The following is a 23,617-nucleotide window of genomic DNA, read 5'->3' on the forward strand; positions in this document are numbered from 1 at the left end:
CTTAACTTCATTAGGGCCCATGTTACAAAGAAAGTGCAAGAAGGTTTTGTTTGGTAAAAGGGCAAAGCCAACTCCTACACCGCTTTCCAGGTATAGTTGTAGTGAGTTGGGTTTTAGCCACTGGGCAGATGGATATTGGAGCCCTCATTAGCACTGAGGCCAAATGTTAAAAACTGTCCAGAGGTAGAGAAAGGGTTATTGTATTAGTGAATTCTTTAGATACTTTTTATGCATTAGTTTGCCTCTCTGAGGTTGGGAAAAAATATGAAGTCTGAGAATGGTCTGAGGGAATGATTTCTATGTTTTTAAAAGGAACCTGCTTGCACAGTTCTCATAGCTATGGGAGAGGAGAGATGGATCATCTTTGTATACTTTGATTTATGTTGTTTGCTTGTGCACTACAAAACCCTTGGAAGACCATTGTCTATACACTTTGCTGTGTGGGTGGGATGAATCCTAGCCCAGGAGCCCCATAGCCATCCATGGGGAATTGGATTACTGGTCTATCTAGAGTTACTGGAGTTGTTCAGAGGTCCAGTTTTACCACTAACTGTGAGGAGATGGTAGCTTCATCATAACAAAGTCTGGAATGCTCTATTCCATCTATTCCATCATTTATCACCAATGAAGCTTATAGCAGTAATGTGTCAATATCAAACAAAATCTTAGGGAGCCCTGGAATTAAACTCAGGATGTATCTGCACTGTAGAAATAATGCAGTCTGACATTGCCTTAACTGCTGTGGCGCAATGCTGTGGAATACTGGGAATTGTAGTTTTGTCAGATATTTAATAATAATAAAAATAATAATTTTTATTTATATTTCCCGCCTCTCTCTGCGGATCGAGGCGGGATTACAGCAATAAAAACAGCACTACAGCAATAAAAACTACAATACCATATAAAATATATTCAGTAAAAACCATGACACTACTAAATTATCATCTAAAATACATACAGTTACAAACAGAGGTGGAGCATTATTGAATCTATTATAACAGATTGGATGGGTAGGCCTGCCGGAAAAGATCCATCTTGAGTGCCTTCTTAAAGGCTTCTAAGGTGGTAATAAGATGGATCTCTTCCGACAGGCTATTCTAAAGTTTGGGGGCTACGGCAGTGAACACTCTGTGGGAAGTTATTGTTAACCTGGTCTTTACATGCTCTAATAAATTCTTCCTGGATGTTCTGAGAGTGCAGGGTGGATTATATATAGAGAGGCATTCCCTCAAGTAACTCCTGCTCAAGCCATGTAGGGCTTTAAAGGTAATAACCAACACTTTGTACTGCACCCGGAAGCTAATCGGCAGCCAATGAAGAGATTTTAATATTGGTGTTATATGGTCCAATCTAGATGTTCCAGTGACCAATCTGGCTGTCGCATTTTGCCCTAATTGAAGCCTCCAGACTTGATACAAAGGTAGCCCCATGTAGAGCACATTACAGAAATCTAGACGAGAGATTATCAATGCATATGACACTGCTTCAAGGTCCTTTTGGTCCAGGTAGGGATGCAGTTGACGTATCAACCAAAGTTGGTACCAAGCACTCCTGGCTATCGTATCCACGTGGGATGATAACTGTAGTGATGAGTCCAGGAGTACTCCCAAACTGTGAACTTTGTTCTTTAGGGGGAGTGTGACCCCATCCAGGACTTGTTGACAAATTTCCATCCCTGGACTTGGGGTACTTATCGCAAGTACCTCCGTTTTCTCTGGATTAAGCTTGAGTTTGTTTTCTCTCATCCAGCCCATAACTGACTCAAGGCAGGCATTCAGAGGAGAAATGCCATCCTTAGTCACTGCAGCAGTCTGAAACATAGAGAGACAGATTTGGGTGTCATCAGCATACTGATAACACTGCGCCCCATGTCTCCGGATGATCTCTCCCAGCGGCTTCATGTAAATGTTAAACAGCATGGGGGACAGAATGATGCCTTGAGGGATGCCAGAAATCAGCTCTCTCATGGAAGAACAACTGTCCCCAGCTTCACCATCTGGAATCTGCCTGAGAGGTAGGAATGGAGCCACTGAAGCGCAGTGCCCCCAATACCTAACTCCCTCAGGCGTTCCAGAAAGATACCATGGTCAATGGTATCGAAGGCCGCCAAGATGTCCAAGATTACCAACAGGGTCACACTTCCCCTGTTGATACCCAGACGTAGATCACTAAGGAGACCATGGCCGTCTCAATTCCGTATCCTGCCCAGAAGCTGGTTTGAAATGGGTCCAGATAATCAGCTTTGTCCAAGACAGCTTGGAGTTGGGAGGCAACCGCCCTCTTGATCACTTTGCCCAAGAATGATAAAAGGGAGATTGGTCTATAATTGTTTCTTACCAGGGGATCTAGGGAGGGATTTTTAAAGAGTGGTCTCACTATTGCTTGTTTTAATTTAGATGGAAATATTCCCTCCTGAAGGGATGTATTAATTATGAGTTGTAATAATGTTTTCATTGCATCCCCTCTCTGGATCAAGAGGGCACATTGTCTTCCTTACACTTCCAGGAAACTTGTCCATCAGTATTTATGAACTCAAAATGATCCAGTTTAATGTAGTCCACGGAGTCCCTGGAATCCTCTCTTACTGTTTCTGTCCTAATGCTGGCATCCAGACCAACCCTTAACTGAGAGATTTTATCTGCGAAAAAGTATTTGAAGTCATCACAACAGACCTTACTTGGTTCCAATAAGAGGTTCAGGGTGGGAGGTAATTGAGTTTAGCCTTCTCTGTCAGAGCTCTGGTGCAACAAGAAACTATACATTCCAGGATTCCATAGCACTGAGCTATGGCACTTAAAAAGAATATCAAACTGCATTTCTGCAGTGCAGATGCATCCCTAGCTCAAGAACAGAATTTTTGAATGTAACTCTTTCTTCAACATATGTCCATGCAATAGAAAGCTTTTGCCAACTGTAACACAGGCTGTACAGTATTGCTATGGGAAAGAATTGAGAATCAGTATTTTGCCTCCCAAAAGGCACCCTCATTGATTAATTAATGCTCCCCAAAACATCCCCTAATTAATTAATTAATTAATTAATTAAAATTGATACAATTACCAGCTTGGTAGATGCAGAGAATGCTGACAATATAGCATATCTTGATTTCAGTAAGGCCTTCAACAATATTCAGTAAGATCTCCCACAATATTATTGCAAATAAGCTAGTAAAATGTGGGCTAGACAATGTAATTACAGTCCTTCCTCCATATTCATGGGGGTTAGGGGAATGAGATCCCTGCGAACATGGAAAAATTATGAATAACTCCACCCTCCACTTAGAAGCCAGTTAAAGGGCGGGGCGGGCGGGTGAAGAGGAACAGGAGCCCGTGCTCCTTTCCCCCCAGTGACTTTCTGTCCTGAACCCAGTGACTTGGATGAAGGAACAGAGGGATGCTTATCAAATTTGCAGATGACACCAAATTATAAGGAGTAGCTAATACCCCTGGGGACAGGATCAAAATTCAAAATAATCTTAATAGATTATAAAACTGGGCCAAAACTAACAAAATGAATTTCAACACAGAGTAATGTAAGGTACAGCACTTAGGGTGAAAAAATGAAATGCACAGATATAGGATGGGGGACACCTGGCTTAATAAGACTATGTGTGAAAGGGATCTGGGAGTTCTAGTAGACCACAAATCAAACATGAATCAACAGTGTGATGCAGCAGCTAAAAGCGCCAATGTGATTCTTGGCTGCATCAATAGATGTACAGTGTCTAGATCAAGGGCAGTAATAGTACCACTATATTCTTGCTTTAGTCAGGCCTCATCTGGAATACTGTGTCCAGTTTTGGGCACCACAATTCCAAAAGGATATTGACAAGCTGGAGGGTGTGCAGAGGAAGGCAACCAAAACGATGAAGGGTCTGGAAACCATGCCTTATGAGGAAAGACGTAGGGAGCAGGGGATGTTTAGCCTGGAGAAGAGAAGGTTAAGAAGTGAGATGATAGCCCTATTTAAATATTTGAAGGGTTGTCATGCTGAAGATGGAGCAAGCTTGTTTTCTGCTGCTCTGAAGAATAGGTCATGGAACAATAGATGAAAGCTACAGGAAAAGAGATTCCACCTCAACATTAGGAGGAACTTCCTTACAGTAAGAGCTGTTTGACAGTGGAACACACTTCCTTGGAGTGTAGTGGAGTCTCTTTCCTTAGAGGTCTTTAAACAGAGACTGGATGGCCATCTGTCAGGGATGCTTTGATTGTGATTTCCTGTATGGCAGGGGGTTGGATTGGATGGCCCTTGTGATCTCTTCCAACTCTATGATTCTATGCCCTCAGATTTATGTGACATTTCCCCCCCCCCCCATATGTTTTGTTTTTGTTTCACCTGCCTGTCTGTAGGGCTAAAACTGGGAATGAGGCTGTTCAAAGAAGTGTGCATAGAAGCCTCACCCATGAACACTGTGTGCTCAGAAGTATTCTCGACTGTTGCACATTTATTACAAAGACCTATGTTGAGTTATTTATCTATGATTAAATATCGTTACAGAGCAACTTGATTAAGAAACTGAGTTCCTAGTCATGAGCACTGTACAATGGTGATAAACCGTGCATGTTTTGTGAGCTTTGTTGCACTTGGCACTTGACATTTAAAGATGTAGATTATTTCTGGGTGCATGCCAATATTTGGGGACAGGCCTTATGTTCCCCTGCCCCAGTTTTAGTTCTATCCATGAATAGCTGAATATCTGTATAAACTTATGTGGTCCTTGATCTGCTGATATAACTTAAGGAACAAAGAATCAGGGGGAAAGAATTCTGAAGAAGCATGAGGGAGAGGAAACATTGTAGTAAACAGTCACAAATTTAACACAACATGAAATATTTTCAGGGGCCGTAGCAGCCCATAAAAGCTCTATTTTCCACATGGAATACAAATAGGTACCCATATTTTTTTGTTTTTTAAACTGTTTTCAAGGTATTTAGTGTATCTAGTAAAGAGTTGTTTTTTGTTTTGTTTTGTTTAAGTTTTTAGATATTTGCACCATAAGACTGAACCTTACTTTACCAGCAAAGTGCATCTACAATATGCATGGAGAAAGAATTGAAGATCTCATAAATGGTAAGTAGAACTTGTACAGTGTTCTGTCTCTGTGTTTCCTTCAACTTGTTTGTTGATTTTATTGTTTGTAATTTTAATTGTTAGAACCTGTTTAATTGTTTAATCCTTTTTTAAGGGGGGGGGAGATTGTATATATTGCTGTATCATTTTAATGTTGGATGCCGCTTTGATTGTTTTAACAAAAAGCGGTATATAAATAAAATGTTTTATTTATTATTTATTTATCTAACTCTTCCCAAAGAGGGAAGATACTGGGATGGACAAATACTGTTCATGTCTATGAAAAGAGGCAGCCTCATGCAGAGTACCTGTTCTGTTCATGGAGAATTGAGCACTGTCACAGATGCCCTTCAGATAGAAGATACAATTTATGAAGCAGACTTAAGCACTGAAATACTACTTTTTAAAATGCTATCAGCGCTGATCACCTATGATTCCTATCCTCACATCAGAGTACTCCCTATTGCAACATGGTGTAGATTTTCTTCTGGCTAAACATCTCATGATGAAATTACTATAGTAGAGAGTCTGAACTTAAAATAGAAAGAAGGTTTGAAAAACAGAATGGCTTTACAATGGTTTTTAATTGTGAGCAGCTGGAACCATCAGTTTAGCAATACTCTTTGAATACTTTTGCCTGGAACTATCTCAAGAGAAAGCAATTGGAATTAGAACTCAAACAGGGATATGCACATTTCCCAGTTTAAATCCACTGTCAAATAGTTTTATTCCACTGGGCTTAACTAGGGCAAGTATCAGTATTCATAATGAGAGAGAATGACTGCCACCAGTGGATACCTTCCAGAGGGCCAGGCTTGCTTTCCTGTTTGCTTTTCATATACCTGATATTGGGGCTCAGAGATTTTTGGAACTCAAAGTTAAAGAGCATGTGAGTACACACACACTTTTTAATTTCCAGAGGATGTTCAACCCAAACTGGATCTGTGTGCAGCCAACTAAACTGCAATATGGAGAGCACAAAGAAGACAGAGATAATGAGAGAGGTGAAGCAGCTATAGCCTTGCTCTACTGCATGCTCTCTGCTGGTCTACATCGAGGATGAGAAGAATATTCTATGTTTAAAAAACTGATTTCCCAACAGTTGGAAAGTCCCAGTTGGAAGAATAACAAGGAAACTTCTACCCAGTTTTCTCCCAATATTTGAATGTGAATGTGTTCTGGAAGATTTTTTTTTTTTTTGCACAGAGAAATGTGTGACATATTTATGCAATAATACCATGTGTATAGAAAAAAATTCTGAAAAACTTCAAGATGCTCTAATATGGGGAGAATACTGAACAAAAATATTAATCTTTTCTTGGAACGGGCAGAAAGTACAGTAATTGTTTACCGCATGCAAGGATGAAATAATCAAGGATTTACATCCCTAGCCTATACTGTTGTTTTGTGACAGATCACAGTTGTAAAGGACTGGAACAATAGCTGCCATTGCTAGGGTGCACAGCCACTCCAAACAGCCCAAGGAAAAAGAGGATGTAGCAGGTAACTGCTGTTCAGGGGACTGTTTGCTATGCAGGAAGACACAATCAAAAAATTTAAACAGCCTCTGTTTAAAAACCTCCAAAGAAGGAAACTGAACCACTTGCAAGGCAGTGTGTTCCACTTTCGAACAGCTCTTACAGTCAGGAAGTTCTTCCTAATGTTTTGATAGAATCTCTTTTCCTGTATCTTGAATCCATTGCCTCATGTCCTAATCTCAGAAATGTGGGTATGTATATAAAGGACCATAAAGCAGAGGGGCAGACATGATTTTTCTATCATTTTGTGGTTCTTTGAGGAAGTGAGTTCTAATACAAACTCCATGAAGTTATATTTTTGATGAATATTTTAATAATTAAAATTAAATATTAATTTAAAATAATTTAAAAAACAGATTACACAGTAGCATAAACAACATCAAAACGCATGTCTTAAAACTTTTAGTTCCATGTTACGTCCTCTTCCAGTTATTGAATCCATGTTTGACTTCTCTCTCTCCCAGAGCTGATATTCTAGTCCCAAACTGGCCACCAGCAAAGAGCAAAGAGCAAACATTCTTTTTGCCAGTGGTGCAATGCTGCCTCAGAGCAGCTCCCAGTAGCTCCAGGAGAGTGTTGGAAGCTGCTTTACTTGGCCTTTCTGCTTTGGGGCTAAGTCCACCGTATCATAGAGTTCCTTGAAGTTATATCTATAGCATAGACGGAATAATTGTATGCCATCCAGCTTTCATGAAAATGACAATGCTGAGCAAAATAAAGCATTTAACCTGACTTAGCATAATTCAGTATAAATTTCTTCTCAGCCATCATAATCATGTTGTATGGTCCTGGGCAAGCCACCATCACTTAGCTCAATTTTCTAAGTATGGTGTATGAGTCTGCCATAGGTCCAAAACTCTGAACACCTGTTAAAAACTAGAGACTTGACGTAGATTATAATGGCATTCTCTGTGTGTGCATCTCAAATTTATTTTGATTTTTTTAAAAAAAAATTAATTAATTAAAAGCTATCTATAACTTGCAGCACCAGCTTTCACACTATCTGTTCAACTTATATTTAGAAAATATTATATGAAAAGCAGGCTTGGTCACAAAAGTGGGAGTGGTAAAAATAGGAGGAAGGAATACCAATAATCTAAGGTGCAGTACAGACCACCCAAAAGGGTGGCCTGCCAGCGCCTGTTTTATTGCCGCAGGGAAGCCTCAGCCGCCAAACGGCGAGGCTTCCCGCCGGCAGAAAAAGAACCCGCAAAAAGTGGGTTCTTTTGAAGCCGCGGTGGCAGCGTAACAGGTGTGCAATTGGTGCACTCATTACATAAGTGCTGTGCGGCACCGTGCGGACGCTGTGCGGCACTTATGTAACAATGGCAGTGCCCATGTAAACAGAGTGCCGCCATTTTATGCCCTCATCACATGTGAGGGTTGCAGGGCATGTGGGCACTCCACCCACCAGGCAATCCTCGCACGTGACAAGGGCGCCTGAAAGGCCAGTATGTACCGGGCCTAAGATATGCAGATGACACCACATTACTAGCAGAAAATATGACAGACTTAGAGCAAATGCTGAGGAAAGCCAAGGTAGACAGTGCAAAGGCAGGCTTACAAAACAATGACCATGGAAGATATCTATAAATTCAACCTGTATAATGAGAAAGTAGTAACAGTAAAAGAGTTACTGTTTTTTCAGCAGAAAGGGGACTGCTGTCAAGAAATCAGAAGAAAACTAAGAATGTGGAAGGCAGCTATGAAAGAACTAGAAAAGATCCTAAAGAGGAAAGGCATACAACTAAGCATGAAAGTCAGAATTGTACAAGCAACTATATTCCCCATGTATGGATGCAAAAGCTGGGCAATTAAGAAAATAGATAAAAAGAAAATAAATTCATTTGAGATGTGGTGCTGGAGAAAAGTGCTGAGGATACCATGGACAGCCAAAAAACAAATAGATGGATCCTAGAGCAGATCAGGCCTGAGAGCTCCCTGGAAGCTAAAATGATTAAATTGAGGCTGACATACTTTGGCCATGTCATGGGAAGACACAACTCATTAGAAAAGATCATAATGCTAGAAAAGGTGGAAGGAAAGAGAAAGAGAGGAAGACTGTACGCTAGATGGATGGACTCCATTAAAGAAGCCAAAGATGTGAATCTGCAAGAACTATGGAAGGTAGTGGAGGATAGTGAGTCTTGGAGATGTTTCATCTACAGGGCAGCCATGAGTTGAGAGTAGTTAAGAATGAAAAAAACACATTTAGTCACTTGATGGCAAACATCAGATTCTGGAGGAAAAAACACTGAAGTGCAGGGGTCTCCTCAAGAGTCTTGCTAAATATTTGAATTGGATTTCAGGTGGGTTTTGGAATGTCCATGCTAAACTTTCACCTTTCACCTTTCCACACTACAACACTTTTCTCTCCTATTTCTAAGATGCGGAGCAGATAGCTGGGAAAGAGTGGCCTCTGCCCGCTCCAGCTGCTATTGGGCTGGGACTGCAGCAACTGCACGGCCTGATCCAAAAGTGGGTTGCTGCCGCAAGTCCCAAGCCATGTGGGCAGGAGCCGGATTTTTTTCTTCCCCCTTTTGCTCCAGTGCTTTGGGCCAGAGCGTGGCATCAGAGTGGCTTCTGGATACTTTGGGGGCATGCATCGTTTGAATGCTATGCTCTCAAAGCAGTTGGAAGCCACTTTATTTGGCCTGTGTGTTCCAGGCCTTAATAACCAAGTTGCCTGGTGAACCTTCCCGCTGAATCTCTCTGTCTCTCTCTGCATATATATCAGAGTTTAGAAAAGCTAGTCTTTTCTACATTGCCTAGAATTCTCCATCCAGCAGGTCCAGTTGTAAATTATGTGATTTGTAGTTCAAAAACAGTAATGCTTACCTCCCTTCTCAGTGTGTGTGTGTGTGTGTGTGTGTGTGTGTGTGTGAGAGAGAGAGAGAGAGAGAGAGAGAGAGAGAGAGAGAGATTCCGACTTCTTAGTGTATGGAGTGCATGAGAGAAAAAATAGAATGAGGAGATAGGAAGGAGTGAACCAGTAACAGCTGGTAGCCCAGAGCAGATTAGGATTATAGACAGTGAAGACTGTGGCTCCAGAAATTTCTGAGAATTGAATAGCCCCTGAAGAAGGCCATTTGGTGATACAGCTAAAATGGGTGTTTTAAGAAATGTAAGTTTTGACTATTGTATAACATGTGAGGCTTTGTCTCCTTTCATTCTTCCACTATCGCTATGGTGACACGTGCCTTGATTACATCCTGTTTGGACTACTGTAACATATTTTACTTGGGGCTATGTTTGGAAACTGTTTGGAAACTTCAGCAAGTCTAAAATGCTGTAGTCTTATTGAGCCCTGTTGATTTTGGTCCCAGCAGTTTTCAGTTTCCAAATGCAGCACCACATAGATTGCATTTGTTGTTGTTGTTGTTGTTGCTGCTGCTGCTGTTTTGATGTGTTGTCAGGTCAATTTTGACTTATGGTAATCCTATAAATAAGAGACCGTTAAGACACATTGTCATCAGCAGCCTTGCTCAGATCCTGCAAACTCAGGGTTTTATCTGTGTCCAAACTGATGGTTATGACCTAGAAAGTCCTATATGACCTGGGTCAAAACTATATGACAGACTGTTACCTCTCAATATGAGCCTGACTGAGTTTTAAAATCCTTGGAGAAAGGCTTTCTTACCACTGTTTAGGCACATCTGAGGAGAATACAGAAGGTGAGCTGTGTTTTGAGCGTTGTCGTCCTTGATTCTTTCGTTGTTTTTTGGCTGTTTTTTCTCTGACTAGCTAGAATTTTCTGGCAGCATCAGCATTGGAAGGATGGGGAAGAAGGGCTGGAGAGACAGACTTGGTGTTGGTTTGCAGCAATGTGTCTGTGATAAACAATACAATTAAGCTTGAGCTGAGAGAAATTATAATTCAGATTTAATAATTGTACTCTAGTCATATGTGCTTGCTTACCACAGGCAAAGTAAATAGCAGTTACCCTGAGAATCTCTTATTGTGCATGCGTGAACGGAAAAAGAAAAAAATGGGAAGCAGATAAGCCTACCACGCCATCTACCCCTATCATGTTAAAAAAATCAACATAGATATATAAGTTTGGACAACAAAATAGAAATCAAAAGAAAAGGGGAAAGCTGGTCAAAAGCAGGGGGGGGGGGGCATCTTTGGATGCATTTTGGAAGAAGTTTTCAAGTGGTTTCCATAAAGTTTGCAATGCTTTTATTTACTGTTGCAGGGCTTCCCAAACCTAGTTGTTTCATTTCACATGTGCATATTGTTTTAGATAAAACTTTGTTGAATCACATTGAAGTGCTGTTCTTTTTTATGGGATATGAACCTATCCCTATTCTTTCCATTTTATTTCTGCCTCTGGTACCTAAGTTTCTTCTTTGTGGTCTCTGCGAATCATACAAATGGGTTTCACTGTGCCTGCGCAGTGCTGCTCGGAACCTACTGGAATCACTGGGCAAAGTTTACTTTGCAACATATAGAAACTTTTTGGTGGTAACTCCGCCCACCCGTTATAAGGCCCCTGCCTTCCTGCTCTTTTCCCCAGTTCCTTTTTTCCGCCGCGCTAGCTGCTTGAAGGAACTTCGCTCGCTTCACTAGCTCTTTGGAATCACTTCTCATCTTGACCTCGGACCGTTTTTGACCACTCTTTGTCTCCCGCCCCTGGTAACTTCGGACTCTCGGACTGTTGACCTCGCTTTGAATTCTCCTCTGGCTTTGACGACTTCGGAAATACCTGCACCTTTCAAGAAGTGCGACGTTTACGGGGGCAAGGTGCCCGTCCAGGACCTGCACTCCTCCTGCCTGTTGTGCCTCGGCAAGGACCATGATGTGAAGGCTTGCCCGCTTTGCAAGTCCCTCTCGGCGCAAGCCTGGAAAAACCGTGAGTCCCGGCTCACTTCGGCCATCGCCCTGGGCAAGGTACAGGAGGGAGGTCCCCACTCGTCATCCGTCCCGCCTTCCGCGCCGCCCGCTTCATCCTCCAGGGCCAGCGTGTCCAGTGTGACTTCCGTCAGGGCCAGCGTTTCCAGCGTGGTGTCTGTCCCGGCTGGGACAGTGGCTCCCACAACCTCCGATGTGGCCCGTGGCTCGAAACCGCCCAGCGCCACCGACGAACCCTCCAAGCGCCCCCATAAGTCATCGGGAACCGAGGGTCTCGAGCTGAAACCAAAATCTGGAAGGAAACCGGACGGCTCGCACACGAGAGAACGGACCGAGGCGGAGGTCCAGCTCGCTTCGCCTTCATCCTCCAAGGCATCCAAGGCATCTCGACACGCCTCCAAGCCGAGGGAGCTGGCTTCACCTTTGGGAGCGACGAGTGCCCTGCCTCCTAACAGGGCTAGGTCTCCGAAGCCCTCCTCCTCGGGAGCCGCCGCTGTCCTCTTGGACCTCCCGGAGAACCTCTTCTTCCCGCCGGAAGAGACCCCGAGATCGGGGAAGAAGCGACACCATAAGGAGGCTGATCGCGACTCCGTGCCCAAAAGGTCCAAACGGCCAAAGGAACACGCCGGGACGGACTTGCCCCCCAAGGCGAAAGACAAGAAGCGCTCCCCTTCGAAGAAGGCCCGCGCTCCTGCTGCTCTTCCCGATCTGGAGCCCGCTCCTGAGGTACAACTGGTCCCAGTACCGGACACGCCAGCTCAACCCACCATGGACTTCGTCCACGAGGTGGAAGGCACCACTCCCTCCTCCCCTCCTGGGGAACTGCCACCGCTGTTCCCCCACTCCGAGGATGAGGAAGATGGAGACGAGGTCTGCAGACAGGAAGCCCCGGACCTATTCTTCGACTCCGAGACGGGCCGGTATTTCATGTCCGTCCCGAGGGATGTGGCCTTCAAGGAGTTCACCAGGCTCAACCCTCGCCCTGCTGACCCGCGGGAGGGTACATCTGCCCGGTCGATCCCGAGTGTCTCGGTCATGGAGAAGCCTCCATCGTCACCCCGCCGGCGCTCTCAATCCTCGACAGGCCCCATCCCTGTTCGGTCGAGATCCCAGGTCAGGGTCCCGGACATTCCTCTCACCTCAGACACGGACTCTGAGGATGAGCCTTTGCCTCCGTCCGACGTCCCCTCGGAAGACGACGACTTCTCGGCGTCTGCCTCTCCGCAGAGGATGCACCACCCGGAACCATCTTCCCCATCAGATGACGTGCGCTCTTTCAGTGAGCACGTCATGAAGATGGCAAGGGCTCTCGACATCGAGCTCTCCTTCCCGGAAGACGATGCCCGCGACCTGGTGGAGCGCCGAGTGCACGGACGGGTGCCCACACTGCCTTGCATTCCCCTGCTTCCGTCCTTGGAGACCATAGTCCGGAGGTCTTGGGACTCCCCGGCCTCCCTGTCCGGCTCATCCTGCAAGGTTGAGTCCCTCTACAGGGTTGCCCCGGCAAGCTGCACCTGGTTGGCCGACCACCCCAAGCCGAACTCAGCAATTGTGGAAGGAGCCCAGCACAGCTTCGTCCCGAAGCAGGCGACCTCCCCCGTCGACCGGGAGGTGAAGAAGGTGGATGGCCTGGCCAAGAAGGCCTACTCGGCAGCGGCCCTTGCGGTGAAGGCCATCAATTATAACGCCTACATGGGGGCCTACATACAGACTCTCATGGAGTGGATCTCCCCCCTCATCCCAGACATCCCGGATGAGATCCAGAGACAGCTGGTCGAGGTCAGGGATGAGGCCCACTCCATCGGGAGTTGGCTCATCACCGCCTCCAGGAACATGGCAGACTGTGCGGGGAGGGCCATGTCGGCATTGATGGCGCTCCGACGGCACACCTGGTTGAGGGCCTCGGACCTCAATCCTAGCGTCAAGGTGGCCATCGAGGATATGCCGCTTGACGGGACCGGACTTTTCCACGCCGAAACCGACAACCGCCTGAACAGGAAGTTCAGGATGAAGGCGGCGGCGAAGAAGCATGGGATGTCCTCAGCATCCGTCTCACCATTCCGGCAGTGTCCGTGGCAGCCACAAGGTCAGTCACAGGGGACCTTCTCCCAAGACCGGCAGTCCCAGCAGCAGGGGTCCCAGAGACGTCGCTACCCCTCGCAGTCTTCCTCCTCCTCTGGCCGTCGCAACTTCCCGCCTCGGTACCGTAAGTCCTGCTGGCAGGACACCGACCAGGGGAAGAAGAGAACCTGAAGGGACGCAGCGCGCTTCGTCTTTCCTTCGCCCCTCTTCTTTTTGGACATTTTACGGCCCTTTGTTAACACCTGGGCCTCTATAACATCGGACTCGTGGGTCCTCAGCATCGTCCGTAGGGGATATGCCCTCGAGTTCCAAGAGCTCCCTCCAACCGGAGCCTTCATGTCCACTCTCCCCTCGGACACCCTTCTCGACGAAGTGCGCACCTTGCTTGAAAAGGGGGCAATCTCCCCTTTACCGCCCGACCAATGTCCTAGGGCCTTTTTCTCCAGGTACTTCACGGTACCGAAGGCCGATGGGGGCATCAGGCCCATCCTAGACTTGAGACAATTGAACTTGTTCCTTGAATACCGTTGCTTTCGAATGGTAACCTTGGCTTCCATTCTGCCTCTGCTCCATCAGGGCCTGTGGTTTGCAACCATCAACCTGAAGGACGCCTACTTCCACATCGGGATCCAGGAGTCCCACCGAAGATTCCTCGCCTTCGCCGTTGGCTCCACCTCGTACCACTACAACGTGCTCCCCTTCGGTTTGGCCACGGCACCGAGAGTCTTCACGAAGTGCATGGCACCGGTGGTAGCGTACCTTCATCAGAGGGGCTTCATGGTCTTCCCGTACCTGGACGACTGGCTGTTTGCCGCCAAATCCCAGCAAGAGCTGCAGGAGGCAGTCTCATTCGCCTTACACCTTTTGGACTCCCTCGGTCTGGTCATCAACCGAGAAAAGTCCCACTTCACACCGACCAGACAGGTCAAGTTCATTGGGGCCATCCTCGACTCTGAAAGATGCTCCGCCTTTCTCCCTCCAGACCGTTTCCAAGCCTTGATGGCGTCGCTCAGGCCTTGCATCTCCCACAGAAGGGTGAGGGCCAGAGATGTTCAAGTCGCCCTCGGCCACATGGCATCAACGACGTTTGTCACGCCGTGGTCAAGACTTCGCCTCCGACCTCTGCAGTCCTGGTTCCTCTCGGTCTTCTCTCCGATGGAGGACCCCCCCGTCCAAGTGGCTCACGGTACCGAGACCTGTAGCCGCTTCCCTCAGATGGTGGTTGGACTGCCGCAACGTGTGCACCGGAATGCCTTTCCATCAGCCTCAGTCACAACTGACTCTCACAACCGATGCATCCCTGGAGGGATGGGGCGCCCACCTGCTCGACTTGGTCATCAAGGACAGGTGGTCCACCCAGGACAAGCTCTTCCACATCAACACTCTGGAGATGCTGGCAGTGGAAAAGGCACTGAGGGCTTTCAAATTCGCTGTCGCAGGCAAGGTGGTCCTCCTGAGGACGGACAACACCACCGTGATGTACTACATCAACAAGCAAGGAGGTACCAGGTCCAGAACCCTGCTCGACCTCACTCTCCGCTGACTGCCCTGCCTGAGGCGGTGAGGTCGGTGATTTTGGCTGCAAGGAAACCTTCCACCAGCGGTCCTATGCCCTAAAATGGAGGAGGTTTAGCCTCTTCCTTGATCGAAGGGGCTTGTCTCCTGCTCAGGTGTCCACTCCAGTGGTGCTGGAGTTTTTGATGGCGCTTTTGGATGAGGGGCTGTGCCTCGCATCCATCAAGTGCTATTTGTCTGCCATTTGTGCCAAGTACCAATTCGGGGGGAGGGCTTCCTTGTTCAGGGACCCCTTGGTGAAGGGCTTCCTTAAGGGATGTGCCAACCTGTACCCTCCGGTGTCGGTACCGGCGCCGGCTTGGAGCCTGGAGGCAGTACTGTCCGCCCTCCAATCCAAGCCCTTTGAACCGATGGCCACAGCGGACTTGAGACTATTGACTTGGAAAACCGCTTTTCTTGGGGCCATCACCTCTGCCCGCCGCGCAGGCGAACTCTGTGCCTTACGAAGGGACCAGCCCTTCCTAAGGTTTCACAAGGACAAGGTGGTCCTTCGGACAGACATTACTTTCTTACCTAAGGTTGTGTCTGCTTTTCACATGTGCCAGGACATTGTGCTGCCTACTCTCGCATCCAACCCGACTTCGGATGCGGAGCGAAGCCTACGCTCGCTCGATGTCAGGAGAGCTCTGGCCTTTTATTTGGACAGAACTGCTGCCTCCAGTCGCTCTGAAAGACTTTTCCAATGCTACTCGGAGCCGAAAAAAGGGTTGCCTGTATCTGTGCAGAGGTTTTCCAAATGGGTGGCCGGTACCATCCACCTCTGCTATGAACTGTTGGGCAAACCTCTCCCTGGCAGGGTTCGGTCCCACTCCACAAGGGCAATGTCAGCATCCTCTGCTTTCCTGTCGGGGATCCCCTTGGAGGATGTTTGCAAGGCTGCTGTCTGGTCCCAACCTCTAACTTTTATTAAGCATTATAGGTTGGACACCAGAGCTATCCGAGACGCAGCCTTCAGGAGGGCTGTGTTGGTTTCAGGGTTGCATTGATTGCACTACTGATGGTTTGTGTTTCAGCACTTACGTACATATGCCACTGTTTACATTCTGTTGAATGTTGGTTTGCACAAATTCTATGGGACTGGTCTTGCACGACCTCTTGTTCCCTTCTCAGGTTTAGCAATGTTACTGCTATGTTTGGTCTGTGCATGAACAAAAAGACTGACTCTTTTTATGGTTCAAGGTGTTTATTGTTGCAATAAATATACCTTTGGTTTACCATGGCTTTGGTTTCAGGACACTCCCTCCGCCGCATACCTAAGCTTGTCAGTCTAAACCCATTTGTATGATTCGCAGAGACCACGAAGAAGAAGGACAGGTTGCTTACCTGTAACAGTATTTCTTCGAGTGGTCATCTGCGAATACATACAAATCCCACCCGTCCATCCCCTCAGTGTCCTGCTCTCATTGGCTCTTTCCATCGCCTGCTTGGCGGAAAAATTGCGGAACTGGGGAAAGGAGCGGGAAGGCAGGGGCCTTATAATGGGTGGGCGGAGTTACCGCCAAAAAGTTTCTATATGTTGCAAAGTAAACTTTGCCCAGTGATTCCAGTAGGTTCCGAGCAGCACTGCGCAGGCGCAGTGAAACCCATTTGTATGTATTCGCAGATGACCACTCGAAGAAATACTGTTACATGTAAGCAACCTGTCCTTCTGTTAGAAAAGTAATGCCTAAGAACACATCTACTTAACTTAGGCATACCTGTTCATGCCCTCTTATTTTTTGACTTTTATTTTGATCTATGACATAATATAATTTATTGTCTTTTAACTAGTTGATTGTGGCACCCAGATTAGAGGTTCATTAACATTGTACATTAGCTAAAATCCTGTTTTTAAAGAACTGCTACACTAAGAACAATTTGGTTGATTGTATTATTCCATTTTATTTTATAGGATTCTTGTTACTGTTAGGTTGCTGGTTACATATTTCAAAGTGCATGGGCAAAATGAATGTAATAAAAATATTCATTTATCCCAGAGGAGTAGTCATGTTAATTTTATATAGTAGATCATCACAATCCTGGGATGCCTTAAAAATTGACTACTGTATTGTAGCATACATTTTTGTTAGGCAAAGGTCACCGAGTTATCATTTAACTTATACATTCGAAGGTGTAAATACAGAATGTATAGTTACCTAACATCTGACAGTTGTATTTAATGATACATACCTTTCATTTAACAGAGGTGAAATATGAGTGGTTACTTGTCACAAAGCATATGGCCCCACTTTAGAAACAGAAACCGAAGCAGTGAATTTGTTTGCACGATGCCACACATTCTCTTTTGAGTGTTCAGGAAATATTGGTTAGGATCCAGCCAAACTTATCCATGTTTAAGTCACGCTGTTTTCAGTTGTAGTATATGGTTATATTTGTTCCACTGAAATTACTAGTGATTAACTGAACTTAAGTCTATTATTATTTTCTTACTAAAAACCATCACTTAAGGTTGCTTACTTTTACTTTCTGTAATCCCACTCATCACTTTGCATAATCACTAAACTTGTTGCAGCAAGTGATCACGGACTATAAATATCCAAGTTTATGGTAATGAACTAGAAAATACACTTAGGGTTAAGGTAGCACCTGTTTCTCTCTTTTTGGCTTACATATCATGACAGTGTTACTTTCATCTTTTCAAGTTAAAGTACTGAATTGTTTTTGTATTGTCCATGCTAGTCAGAAGCCTGGATGCAGAGAATAGGATTATAAAGTTGAAAACTATTTCTGTTTTTATGTATAAAGATATTTAAATATATTCATTTTCTACTTTGGCCTCTTTAGACTTTGCTATAGAAAGAAGTATGTAGAGTAATAGATGTAGAAAGAAGCACAAAGTGTGTTGGAAAACTACCAAATGTCCCCTGCAAATGGGCCCTATTCAGAATCAGTAAGCGTGTGATGAGTGAAGTGGTTTTGAATATCGCCTTTAGAATCCATGCTGTTACAAGGCCAGCCCCAAACATGGCAACTCTTATTTCCACACACAGTACCTCTTCACTCTCAATTTAACCCAAAAATCTGATGAACCCATTACTCCATACTTGATTTCATGGAACAAGGAGTAGATATAGTTACAAATGATCAATCACAAGCCGTGAACCAAAGCAGCAAGGCATTAACAATTCACACCATTTTGGTCCACTTACTCAAGCAGAAGATGTGCCAGCATATTTAATGCACAGCAACTTCGCTCAGTTTTAGAGAAGACATGACTCATGTTGCATTTTAGAAATGAAATTATTTCATAGTACTTCATGCTTGCTAACTGTTTTGAGTGTCAGAGTTCATGAACATCTAAACAATTAACATAACCAGGTGCTCTGTAAGAGCACAAGGAATGAGTAACTAAATTAAATTTTACTCAGGTAAAATAGAAAATGACCCAAGAAATCTATCTTCCCCCAATAAAGCCTGTGCTGTTCAACTACATTGAACAAATCAGCATCTTGTTCAGCAGTATTGTAACACTGTAGACCCCACAGGCATATGCCGTCAATTTAATGGGATCAGTGAAGAAACAAGGCAGCTGTGAAAGATTGCTTTAAGTACAGCAATCGTGTGCTTGTCATTCTGTTCAATACTGGAAAAATCCAAATTCGGGTAGGCATCAGTATTTAAGAGAGTGACTGCTAAAGCATCTCTCGTAAGTACCTTGGGGACAATAAGATTTGACATATAACACGTAAACAAAAGTATGCAACAGCTGTTAGATTAGTTTTGTTTGAGTAAAATATGTCGGGATCATTTAAACATAGTGTGTGTTCTCTCTATCGCTCAGCCTTAGTCTGCAGACCACACTTTTGAATATTGTACACCAATGCTGTTGAGTCCCAGAGTTGCATCACGTTTATTGAAATAGTATAGAAATAATTTATTTAACTAATAATGCACCTTGGTTGCAAACTCCCATCAACACATAGAATGAAATCTGCAGAAAACTCATTTTAAATGTATTTGTGAAAGACAGGTGGAGTTTGCTTTCTTTGCTTTTTTGCTGGAATCTTTAAAAATCAAGGATAATATGTTGATTCATCATTATTTCTGACTGGTATTTGTTTTTGTTTTTTTAATAAAGCATATTAAACGTTTCTATTATTGTGTATATGAGCATCAGGTTCATATAAAATCATCAGGTTCATATCTCCAGAGGGTGGGAAAAGATAAAGCCTTAAGGGATGTGACAGCTACATCAGATTTGCTTTCAGTAGTTCCTTCTTCACATCATGCTGTTCATGGCCCATACGCACTACACAAAAGAAACTAATGAGAATTGCAAGTCAGTGTCCAGCTGTGGCAAAGTCTTAAACAAAATTAGATCACAGTTTTAAAATGATATACACTGTAAAAAGTTATTAAAAACTATTTTATGAATGACTGCTGGTAATAACGTACTTTTGCGTTTTATATTTCATATCATTTTGTATTTCAGTTTCCACAGCCTTTGCTGTTTACAGTCAGCCACCACAGCCATGTGAGTTTAGTAGAAAGGGCTGCTGCTTTATTTCTCATGATTTCTCCAGTCTCTCTCCTCCATGTTACAGCCTGCACTATTCAGCAGGTACCATGAATTTTGACAAAACATTGGAGGGCTCTGGGAGCTAATATGATTTATTTATATTCCACTTTTTCACAAGGAATCAAAGCAGATTACAACAGGTATAACAATAAAACAGCATACAGTTAAAAATTACAATTAAAAGAACAACCCCATATCCCAACCCACCCCCGATCATAAAAATAGTAATCGAAAACCATGGAAATTAAACAGCAGGATAATTTAAGAATATACCAATTACAAATTGACTAAAAGTGCATTTAGATTTGGGCACAAAAATGTCTTCTTAGAGGGGATGATGGGGATGATGATGTTGGTAAGGAGAGGCTTATCTAGGAAGGCTAATCTGGAAAGGCCTGCCAGAAGAGATCCATCTTGACAGCCTTTTTAAAGGCTTCCAAAGTGGTAATATGACAGATCTCGCCCGGCAGGTTCTACTAGGATCATGCTAGAAAAAACAACGTTTTTGTTTCATTTTGGCATTTGTGTGCTGTTGTATTTCCAATTTCTATGTATGGTTGTGAAAGCTGGACAGTGAAGAAAGCTGGTAGGAAGAGAATAATTTGACATGTGGTGCTGGGGTGAAGTTATGCAGGTCTCTTCCAACTCTATGATTCTATGCCAAAAATACAAATAAACAGATCTTAGAGCAAATCAAGCCTGAACCCTCCCTAGAAGCCAAGATAATTAAATTGAGGCTGTTCTACTTTGGACATATCATGAGAAAACATACTGTCTAGAAAAGACAATGCTTGGTAAGGTAGAAGGCACTAGAAGCAGATGAAGACTGCATAATAGATGGGTAGACTTAGGGACTGTACAGACCCCCTCTGAGGGGTGGCTCTCAGACACCTCTCTCTGTGCTGGATTGGGGCCTTGGCAACTGCACGCCATGGCCCCGATCTCGCATTTTCGTGGTGCAAAAAGGAGCTGCAAAAAGTGGCTCCTTTCAGCACCGCAGAAAGGGTGCCATAGCTGCCGATGCATGGCTTTTCGGCACTCCTTTGCCACTGCATCATGTAGATGCACCGCCAGAGGAGCGCTGTGATGTCACATTCTATGTGGTGTGGCATGTGGCATCACACTGGCCTGGGGGCGGAGGTGGGGCATGCGTCGTGTGGATGCCTCACTCCGACTCCATTCCCAGCTGGGCCTTAATATCCAGTATGTGCAGCCCCTTAATCAAGGAGAATTTTTGTCAAAATGTTACTTCTAATGTTCAATCCACCCTTCTGTAGCTTAAAACTTTTAGACCTAGTCCTAACCTCAGAGGCATCAGAGAACAAGCCCACATCATCCTCTTTGGGGCAGCCCTTGATATATTTAAAGAGTGTGATCAAATCAGCCCTCAGTCTTCTTTTCCATTACTTTCATTAAGGACCAAAACCGCAACAGAAATAATCCAGTTTGAGACCACTTTAACTGCCCTGGCTCAGTGTTAGGGAATCCTGGGAATTTTAGTTTATTGTGGCACCAGAGCTCTTTGACAGAGAGGGCTAAATGGCTCACAAAACTACAGTTCCCAGAATTCCCTAGCATTGATCCAGGGCAGTTGAAGTGGTCTCAAACTGTATTATTTCTGCTGTGTGTTTTGGCCCTAATTTACCTATTAAAAAGAAGAGTATATCATATGTATAATATATAACATAAGAATAGTATAACAGAAAAAAATATTCAGATTTAATTTACAGGGATTCAGCCCATGATAGTGTCAATTGTATTTACAGTGGACCCTGGGGCATAGGACCCCCACGAAAGTGGAAAAACCACAAATAAAAAACCACTATTTTTTGAGAGAGTACCTGTCTAGGAATCTCTAGGTCTTCTGGGCCAATTCTGTGGTCAAGATCTGCCAGAAGTTGACCATGAAATTGCACTGGAGGACCTACAAATGCTTAAGAGAAGTTTTCTCTCTAGTAATATTTAGTCCTCCAGCATGACATTTGATAATAGAACTTGACAACAGAGTTACACTGGAGGACCTAGAGATTTCTAGAGATGATATATTAATCAAATCTGTGAATAATCATATCTGCAAAAGTCAAAACCTCAAATGTGAAGGGCTGACTACTTACAAGCAGGCCCCTTTAATTTCAGTAGATTTTACCTCCTTCTTGGAGTGTTTGACATTAAGCCTTTAGCCTCTCTAATCAACTGAAGAATATTATATGAAACATATTCTTTTGCTGTACTATTTTTTAAAGCCAGATTGAATTAGAACATTGATTGGTTTATTTGTTTATTTGATTTATACCCTGCCTTTCTCTGTACAGAATCCAAAGTGGCCTACAGTATTTAAAAACAGGGTACAGTCAAAACAGGGATGTGGTGGCTCAGTGGTTAAGATGCTTGACTCTGTCAAAATTGCAAGTTCAGCAGGTCGGCAGTTTGAGACCCCAGTGCCGCATGATGGGTGAGCTCCCATCAACAGTCCCAGCTTCTGCCAACCTAGCAGTTCGAAAGAATGTAAAAGTGCAAGCAGATAAATAGGTACCACTTTGGTGGGAAGGTAACTGCATTCTGTGCAGTCATGATCACCGAAGTCTGAGACAACGCTGGCTCTTCAGCTTAGTAACAGAGCTGAGCACTGTCCCCTGCAGTTGGACACAACTGCACAGGGCATAATAAAAAAGATTTTAAAAAGATAAAATATAACCCCAACAAAATCCCTTTCTTTTACATAAATTATAGGGCAAAGGCCTGCCTGAATAAGCAGGTATTTGCCTGCTTGTGAAAGGAAAGAAGATGGGCCAAGCAAACTTCCTACCAGAGGGAATTCTACAGCTCATAATCCGACAATTGTAAAGCTATATATAAAAGAACAATAACATTTAAAATCCACAAAATAATGATACTTTTATTGGGCCAACCACAATGCACAATATACATGTAAACCTTTGAAGCTACACTGGCTTTTTCATCAGGCAAAAGGTGTAAAAAATCATACAGAAGAAAGAAAAACAAGGTGACGATGTTAATAATAGGCCTGCACTTTGTGAAGATGTTGGGGTTGCTGTCCTCAGTTCAGATGGTATGGAAGGGTATTCATCCAGGCAAATTCTTCCTCCTTCTGGCCATGTGGGTACTGGGACATTATATAAAAGTTTAACTTATGGGTCATATTTTATTAGTCTACTTTATGGGAAAGCTTCTAGGGCAGTGATGGTGAACCTTTTACAGACCGAGTGCCAAAACTGCAACCCAGACCCTACTTATTTATTGCAAAGTGCCACATCCCTCTGGCTTTCTAGTAAGAAACTCTGGCAAACTCTATGCTAGGATGACAGCATGTGTGCCCACAGAGAGGGCTCTGAGTGCCACCTCTGGCACACGTGCCATAGGTTCGCCATCACTGTTCTAGGGAAGCTTTGCTCTGGGTCATATTTTATTAGTCTACTTTATAGGAACCACACAAAGGAAGAGTGGGAATTATGCAGCCCTCAGATTGCTTTTTACTGCATTTGTCTCTATTGACTATGCTGGCTAGGGATGTGCCATGGGTCTTGCAGGTCAGCAACATCTGAAGAGCAGCATGATTCCCACTCCTGGTGTGATCAGATCCAAGCTTTGTTGCTAAACTGCTTTACGGACACATGTTACAGTTCCACCTTTGATCTAAACATATCAAACAATTGTACAAGTTATTTATTAATCTTACAAATTACAAAACTACAGAGAAAGCCCTGTCTGCTTCCCCCAAAGAGGATGCAGAGAAGTGCTTCCTTATTGGGTCCTAAAGATGATCAGGCAAGCCGATATGGGAAAAGGTCAGGTGGAAATCTGGGACCCATGCATTATATAAGTGCCCCGCCTTCAAAGCAGCTGGAAGCTGCTTTATTTTCCCTGTCTGTTTCACCCCAAGGTTTCCTTTTATTGAACACTACATTAATAACAGTAAATAGTCCATATGCTTTACTTAGTATCTGATGGAAAGATG

General features: G+C 44.2%; 1 protein-coding gene across 1 annotated transcript in view; it reads left to right on the plus strand.

Annotated features, from left to right (window-relative positions):
• DCDC1 (doublecortin domain containing 1) overlaps positions 1-23,617 on the plus strand; it is a 368,535-nt gene that overhangs the window by 62,084 nt on the left and 282,834 nt on the right. The window contains exon 9 of the mRNA XM_042459567.1: positions 4,980-5,073. Within this exon, the coding sequence (XP_042315501.1) occupies positions 4,980-5,073 (94 nt within the window). The remainder of the gene's footprint in view (positions 1-4,979; positions 5,074-23,617) is intronic.

This window comes from Sceloporus undulatus, chromosome 1 (assembly GCF_019175285.1).
Source record: "Sceloporus undulatus isolate JIND9_A2432 ecotype Alabama chromosome 1, SceUnd_v1.1, whole genome shotgun sequence".
NCBI lineage: Eukaryota > Metazoa > Chordata > Lepidosauria > Squamata > Phrynosomatidae > Sceloporus > Sceloporus undulatus.